Below are 8,630 nucleotides of genomic sequence, written 5' to 3'. Positions count from 1 at the left end.
AACATTGTAATAAATGATAATAACTATTCTTATTCTATTTCTTTTTTCATATCAAAGTAAATAATAACTATTTTATTTTATTTTCACAAAATAACTCACTCCCATAAATGGAACTCTTCATAATATAACTTCTACTAATTAGATCTATAATGAAATTTTTTTCAATGTCGTAAAAATAAGTTTTCATGCTTTGGTAGTTTATTTTGTGGAAAAACTAACTAGTTTTGACCCGACTTAACATCTTTTTTACTGTAAAAACCAAAGTAAAGTGTTTGATTCTCAAAATTTTACAATTTCTAGTTTCCAGTTACGTGGGGTGACGTTACGAATCAAATCTTTTTCAAAAAGTACTAATTTGTAGTTTCATAATTGAATGATATTTTCTTTTATATTCTCCATTTTTCTTTTAATAACATATAAAATTATAGAGAGAAACAGTTTAATTTTTTCTTTTGATTTTAATTAGTTTTATTTTTAATTGAGAAAATTACTTTATTTTATCTGTTTCATTCACTTTGAAACTTATGATTTAATTTGATAGAGTTAAGTGTTTTAATTTGTTTTAAAAATAAATTAAAATATTATTAAATAGTTTTTTACTGCAGTTTTACATTTAATTTACCAAATACTATTTTGACTTCTTTTACAAAAAATTTGAGAACAATTTTACTCGAATAACAGTTCTCCTGTACATTGAATTATCGAATACTAATTTAACTTCTTTTACAAAACTTTTAATACTCGAGTAACAATTTTTACAGAAATTTCAGTCATTGTGAAACAGGTAGAGATTGATAAATTTTCCTACTTTAAGGAGATATTTGCAATTTTTAAAAATATTACGGAAGCCATAGCAATTTCCCATTTATCTTTCTTTTTTATTAGAACAAGCCGCTGCCGCTCAAAATTGCCTAGTCCAAGGAATCCGAACAGAAATCTTTCTCCTCCTCTCAGCATCCTTCCCTCTCTTCGGTCTCTCTCTGGTGTCTGAAAAATTGACCCGTCAATTCCCGTATTGCACAGGTTTTTTCCTTTCTCTTTCCTTCTCAATCAATTCCATTTTTTCAATATCTGTAAACTCTCATTAGATTGCTCAATTTTACCTCTTCTTTTTTATGGTTGAGTGATATGGATGTTTCTTTTTCTGGTTAGTTCATTTGTTAAATGGAAATTTATGGGCTTTTTCTTATATTGGCATTTGTAGAGGGATAGATTAGAGAAACGATGGAAATGGGCAAGAATAAATCAGAGAAATTTTCAATGGATTTTGTGATGGCTGGAATGGCAGCTATAGTATCAAAGAGCACAGCAGCACCCATTGAGAGAGTGAAGCTTTTGTTGCAAAATCAAGGGGAGATGATAAAAAGGGGACAGCTTCATCAACCTTACAATGGTGTTGGTGATTGCTTTAAAAGGGTATTAAGAGACGAAGGTCTCTTCTCTTTCTGGAGAGGTAACCAAGCCAATGTCATCAGATATTTTCCTACTCAGGTATTTTTTAAGCAAAAAATACTTTTCCCCTTTATTTTCGGTTGTTTACTATATTGCTGATTGTCATACTAGGCAATCCTTGGAGAAATTGTTCTGTTTTCCTGTTGGATCTTATGCTTGCCATTTTATTTGTCCTTAATTATTGGGGATTTATTTGAATAATATCTAGTTTGAATGAGCTAAGATATTGGTTAAGAACTTTATGATCAACACTAAAATCAGATTCGGAGGTACTCAAGGCATCTCCAGCCATGCAGCAAGCTCAAGATACTGATATTGATTTGCCTTCCAAATTATAATATATCTAATTCTTTTCTCCTCTCAACTCTTTGTTCATCCAAATGCAGCCCTAGTTGAGATTTTTGAATGGTAGCCCCAAACTCAATACTTTCATAAGTGTCAAACCCTAATCACAAAAAACAAAACAATTCAAACATATTAAAATAACTTTAAAAGCATAGAAATAGATGAAGAGTCACATTAAAATACAGATTTTTTTATTACAAAATAGTGTCAAAGATATTAAAATTGAAAAACAAATTAATACTTCAAAAATAAAGGAATTACCCTTAAGACATTTCTTGTCCCCTTTTCAAATTATCCCTCATCTAAAGTATGCTCATCAGAAGTATTACTAAAAGAGGATGGATTAGGAGAAGCCAGCATCTTCATTATAAGAGAAAATAACTGATTACATTTTTAAACTGAGTTGAATTACTACCACAAAGCTTGTTGTAACTCCAATCCACAAACTGAATATTGTAACGAGGGTCCAATATCACTGTTAGAGCTAAAATCAGACTAATACTTGCTTAGCAAACATTTGACTAATCGTGTTTTTCTTACACGCATCCTGCCCGCTCATGTGCTTTTGCAAGGTTAAGTGTGCCATGGATATGAAAGGGAGGTATAAGTTGACTGTTGGGTTCTTTGTTCCAGAAAACACACATGCAATATCCTAAAAGGCAGCCAAGAATTTGCCAAGTTTCTCAACTCTTTCCTGCTCATCTTTAGATGGACAATGCTTGAGAAAAAGCCATGCAAAAATAAAAGGCATGAAGCATGACAAATGTGGAGTTCCACCTAGTTGGAACATCTTGTCTCAAGCCTACTTTTGCATTCAAACTCGTTAGGTTCACACTTTAGAAACTTTTGTTTTCTCACTTGAGACCCTTTTCACGTACTTAATGCTTTCCCTCACTTTTTGGATATTACTATCAAACCCTTTTAAACCATCTTGCACAATCAAATTAAAAATGAGCACAATATCTTAGATGAAAAGCTTACCACCTCTTAACAATGCCTTCCTTATAGTCAATTGCACTTTCAACAAATCAACAGAAGTATCATTAGCAAAAGCATTATCCAATGTCACAAAGAACAATTTACTTTCAATTCCCCATTCAGCTAGTAATGCATATACATTTTCATTCAATGTAATGCCGTTGTGTGGAGATGACATAAAGGGAAATAATTCAAGATTCTTTTTTGTAAAACCCAATTTTTGTCTACAAATTGAGTTGTATGATATATATATATATCCATCAGTTGTGATAGAAGTCCACTAGTAAGAAGTCAAACTAAACCTACCAAGTGTTTCCTTAAGCAAGTATTGCCATCTTTCTTCTTTGTTTGTTATGCATCTTAATCATATTAGCTTTAGCGGTGTTCCTAGATATTGAAGTTACATCCTCATGCAAGTAAGACAACATTGCTCTAATGCCATTATTCTTCACAAATGATAATGGTAAATTATGCATGACAATTGCAGCTATCACCAATTCATGAAACTTTTCAAGATGAAAAATTTTGAAAACCTCATTAACATAGATCTATATTCATTAGAAAAAAATCATTTGATCTATGTCACTTGTGTCTCTCTTAATACAATTTTCACTATGATGTTTCATATTATCTTACTTTCTGTCACAATTCAAAACAATTTCATGCTGCTTACAGTTTGCTTTTGCTTTTCCATCAATTGAACTTTCTTTGTCAAACATTCAAAGAACGTCCAAACTGGTGAAGCGAACTTCCTTCTGCGTTTGCCTTGCTTTTTCTCATCTTTCTGTTGTGTTTCATCTATCTCTACATAGTCATCATTTCCATCCAGAGGGTGAGGATTTGATTCAAGGTAGATACAGATATTCTTAGATTCTATTTACAAATGATCATATTTACCATTTAGCTTCACTATTTTAGCGAAGCATAATATCAAAACCAACAAATTGCAAACAAAATAAAAGGGCAGCAAAACAAATATCAATTGTCCATGCTTTGAAATCATGCACTGAATCAAGGAATTTGTAACTAGCTTTTTGCATTCACAGGACAGTAATAAAATCTGGATTGTACACTAATGTGTTTGTCAAAAACTCTCTTCTAGATATGTACATGAAACGTGGGTTTATAGAAGAAGCCATAAAACTGTTTACATATATGCCTAAGAGAAATGTTGGTAATTACATTGTTCAATGTTGAGCTAAGAGAAGCACATGCAATTACATATTTCAACTCAGTAAAAAATAAGGGAAGAAAAATAACCTGCAATGTAAATGACCATGTACAATTTTGTTACTCGTGACAATAAACAAAGATAATTTTGGTTAACAAAAAATATTCTAGAAAAAGAACCATAAAAATTTAGAGTTTCACTATTCTTCAAACAAATCTCAAAATATTTCATAAAACATATTTACCAAACTTGCATTGTACGAGTGGCTGTGAAACTTGAAAGGATTGATGATGGAATTGTGTTGGAGACTTCGGTCTTGGGTGTTTCCATGTTGGGTCTTGAGTTAGGTCTGTTGGAGAAGTGGTCTTGGAGATTAGGATTTACGATGGAGCCCGAGCATCAAAAGGAAAAAGAAAATGATGGAAAAAAAGTATGGAGCTGTGATACGCAAGAGAAAGTTGGAGCTACAATGGTGAAGATTGTGAGAGGAGAAAAGCAAAAAGAAGATGGTGTAGTCAGCAGTGGCTGGTGCATGCTGGTTGGGGGAGGGGGGGTGGTTTTGTTTGAGGAGGGCTGGCTAGGGGTGGGAAGTGGGAAGAACTGAAGAAGAAACTTTGATTTTCTTTTGGGTTTGGAGGTCAGTTTTTGAAAATCGTAAGAGAGAAGAAAATTAGGTTTTCTTACGTAATAATTTTATTACCCTCGTAAAATTAGAAAATAACTCTAAAATTAATTGTTTAAAATCATTTTAACTAGGTTAAAATAGTCTTTTAAATCCTTATATTAAATGGGTTCATAATTGAGTTATACGGGTCAACATGGTAATCCGATTAACAAAACAGGTTAAGCAGGTTTAATTCGTTTAAGACACATGATTGTTGTGTCTTATATGTGGCAATGTGATTAATGCATGAAACATGATAAAACTTTAGAATCAAATCTGCTTAGCATCGTGTCATTCTTGTGTTGTGCTAATGAGTCATGCTCAAAATTGCAAGGTCTATGGGATATATAAGATTTTTTGTTGATAAACATCATAATGATGCGATAAATCTTGTTATCATTTATAATCATTTATAAGTTGTGTAATTTTTACTATATTCTTATTATTACATTCTTCATTTGCATATATTGCTCCTGCCTAATTTTGTTACTTAACAGATGTTCGATTATCCATAGGCATTCAACTTTGCATTCAAAGGTTACTTCAAAAGCATTTTTGGGCATTCAAAAGAGAAAGATGGATACATGATGTGGTTCGCTGGAAATGTGGCTTCAGGGAGTGCTGCTGGAGCAACTACATCTTTGTTTTTGTATCATTTGGATTATGCCCGTACTAGACTTGGCACTGATGCCAAAGGGTGCTCAATTAATGGTCAAGGCAAGTTCAACGGGATATTTGATGTATACCGTAAAACCTTATCAAGTGATGGCATTGCGGGCCTCTATCGGGGATTTGGGGCTTCAATCATGGGGATTACTCTGTACCGTGGCATGTACTTTGGGATTTATGACACGATAAAGCCTATAATTTTGGTGGGGCCTCTTGAGGTGAGCATTTAATTCTTTCTTGTGGATACTTATTCTCAAGATAACTCTTGTTCAGAGGGAGTGAAAACACTGGATATAGCTTTTGGTCTGGTATGCCCTGGTCTGTGAATGTTCTGGGTGTTTAGAGCTGCATGGACAGTAACATGTGATGTGAACCAACATAGAAGATCATAATTGCAGAAGTTTGATGATTGGATAGATGATTATGAACTATGATCTGGAGATTTCTTAAAATGCTACATAGGAGTCTGTGATGGGTTTTTTTTTTTTTGATTGGTTTACAATAGTTATTAGTTGTTGGTTTTTTAGCAATTAATGCAGTCATGATCATAATACTCTCAATTGTAGTGTACATCAAATTACTTTGCATCATACAATCATACTTCCCAAGATGTTATGTGCAAACATCAAATGTTAATTATTTGTTTACTGCAGGGGAATTTCTTAGCTAGCTTCTTCTTAGGTTGGAGTATCACCACAGTTTCTGGGGTCTGTGCCTATCCTTTTGACACTGTTCGACGGCGAATGATGCTAACCTCTGGACAGTCCATAAAGTATCGCAGTTCTATGCATGCTTTTCGTGAGATTGTTCATCTTGAGGGTTTCACAGCACTTTTTCGAGGAGTTACTGCCAATATGCTTCTTGGTGTGGCAGGAGCTGGAGTACTTGCAGGCTATGATCAGCTGCACCGACTTGCAAGTAGACAAGGTTATAGTTTTGAGTCTTATCAAGGTGCATTGAAGTGAAAGCCATGGACTCATGATGTATATACAAGCATAGCTTTTAAATTAACTTTTACTGAGGTGAGAAAAGGAGCTTGGGGGAGTGGGATTGGGACCAGAAACTTCTTGGAATTAAATGTGGATCTGTTGGGACTGTTTTACCCTGAATATTGAAGGGCTCCTTTGTATATTTTCTGTACAGTTCATCAACTTACATGATTTATTGGTATGCAATTGTAGATGACAAGTTTTACTAAGGAATCAACCATGATACTTTATTTTGTACGATTGCATTTGCTCCTTCTAACATCAGTCTTTAGGCTTTTGATTAAGTATCTTCTGGGTTTTTAATCTGGTATCGAATAGGTCATATGGTATTCAAGTGAGACTTGAGAGTGAAGCAGCCATTTGTTCCACGAATCTTAAAGGCTCTGACTTCGAGAGTACCCCTGTTGCTCTCTCGGTTTTTTCCCCTGCTATTTATTTTAATGAGTAGCTGTGGCATTTGTTCTAATCTACGGTTTATCGTTCCAAGAAAATGTCGTGGTTCATTTATTCTTTTATTAAGATTTATATTTGATCCTTCAAGTTATGTAAACTGAAAAATCCAAAAGTATTTAAAAATAAATATTTATAAATTTCGATTGTTTAATAAATTAGACAAAACCAATTAATAAGGTTAATAAGAAATCACGCCTTAACTGCACCGCAGATTTGCTACTAACTGCCAATGGCATCTACAGCTTCTTTTCCCTCTCTTTTTGTTTTTTTTTTTATTTGTAATACTTTAAAATTTTCTAAACTATTCAAGTAAATTTAAATTTTGAAATTTAAATAAAATTTTATTGTTTTATTATATTTAATCAAATTCTCATGCTTTTATTTATGAAAATAAATCATTATGTTACTATTAATTAAAATGATATTAACATAACATTAACATAAGTGATGAAAAATATCACTTGATTATATTATTACATTACATCAGGATGTCATATCACTATCTATTATGACATGTAGAGATCTTTACTAACCATGGATGAAACATGCTTTTTTGCCATTCAAAGGTGTTTACTAACATGCCCGTGTGATTGGGTAAAAGATTCCCAATTTCGGAGTTATTTACAATTTTAATTCGTATGTATCACCTCTGGAGCTTGTACACTTGGATATCATGTTGTTTGCTAGTATGGTGTAGAGGTTTGATGTTGTATTCAAAAACCCTGTGACTGTGACTCCAAGGGCTTGAGTTAGTTAGGGCTTATCTGTATCAAGTAACCAAAACTTGATTCTATCGAAGGGAAGTGTGACTTTTTCCCAACAATGGTATCAAAGGCTATTATACAAAAAGAATTGGAAAAGATTTTCCAAAACTATTTTAAAAATGGTTTTCAAGTTTGGATAGCTTGTTCTACTATTTTATTTTAATTGTTTTCTTATTTGTTTAGCCACCAAAATTGTGTATAAGTTACGCAATCATGTTGGTAAAATTTAAAAGTATGTTAGGATTGACCTTGGTTACTATTTAGTAGTTTAAATTTTAAAGAGCACATATTGAAAATTACTAGGGTGAGATTTTAGAATTTTTGGGTGGAATGTAATTTGTGAAATTTTTTTCATAATTAATGGCTTCCTTGACTAAGGCTTGAGTCCAAAATGTGTGTCCAAGCATTGATAGTGCCTCATGGCGAAACATGTAAGAAAAATCAACCTCTAAATCAACCAAACTCGCCAGGATTGGTAGAATAGAATTGGTCTACCGCCACCAATCCTCTTCCTCTCCTAAGGAGTTCCACTCCCAAGGTTTCGGTGTTTTAGTTAAATTAGGACTCTTCTGATTGAATTAGACTCATATTAGAGTTGTGAAATTTGACTCCTAATAAGATTAGGACACCTAAACGTTTTAGGAATTTTTATACATGCCAAACTCCTAATATATAGGATTAGGATATCAAAATTGTTTAAGATACTAGTATAATTCAAACTTTTCTTGGATTATGACTCTAGGAAGAAGTAAAGTTCTAATTAGGCTTGGACTCTTAATGAAACTTTCCTAAAATATTTTTAGAAACCTTCCTAAATTATTTTTAAAAAGGGATTTTTTTTAGTCCTCAAAGATAGAGTATTTTAAAAAATAACATTCTTTTTAATTTTAACTGTTTTTAGTGAAGAGAAAAGATTTTTGCACAAAATTGCTCTTAATGAACCTTTTCATATTCAAGTGCTTTCAAATTTTCTCTCTCACCATTCGTCTCCTTTGCTCTCCATTCTACTGTGCTCCCCATTTTCTCTCTCGTAATCTAACTTTTTCTAATTTTACCACTATTACTATCTCTCTGTCTATCTCTCATCGTCTTGTCATATGAACAAAAAGCATGACATGGAAGGTGATAATATATTCTTGGGTTTA

General features: G+C 32.8%; 1 protein-coding gene across 2 annotated transcripts; it reads left to right on the top strand.

Annotated features, from left to right (window-relative positions):
* On the top strand, positions 894-6,508 carry LOC18604886 (ADP,ATP carrier protein ER-ANT1). Of its 2 annotated transcripts, XM_018116655.1 has the most exons (5): positions 894-1,023; positions 1,205-1,491; positions 5,126-5,497; positions 5,933-6,051; positions 6,153-6,508. In XM_018116655.1, exons 2-5 carry the CDS (start codon positions 1,225-1,227, stop codon positions 6,175-6,177), a joined length of 783 nt encoding a protein of 260 aa, XP_017972144.1. In that variant the 5' UTR covers positions 894-1,023; positions 1,205-1,224; the 3' UTR covers positions 6,178-6,508. The 2 variants fall into 2 exon arrangements, with proteins under 2 accessions (XP_017972144.1, XP_017972143.1); XM_018116654.1 differs by having other exon boundaries at positions 5,933-6,508.

The sequence above is a fragment of the Theobroma cacao genome, chromosome 3 (genome assembly GCF_000208745.1).
Source record: "Theobroma cacao cultivar B97-61/B2 chromosome 3, Criollo_cocoa_genome_V2, whole genome shotgun sequence".
NCBI lineage: Eukaryota > Viridiplantae > Streptophyta > Magnoliopsida > Malvales > Malvaceae > Theobroma > Theobroma cacao.
This window is presented reverse-complemented; position numbering and strand designations above follow the sequence as displayed.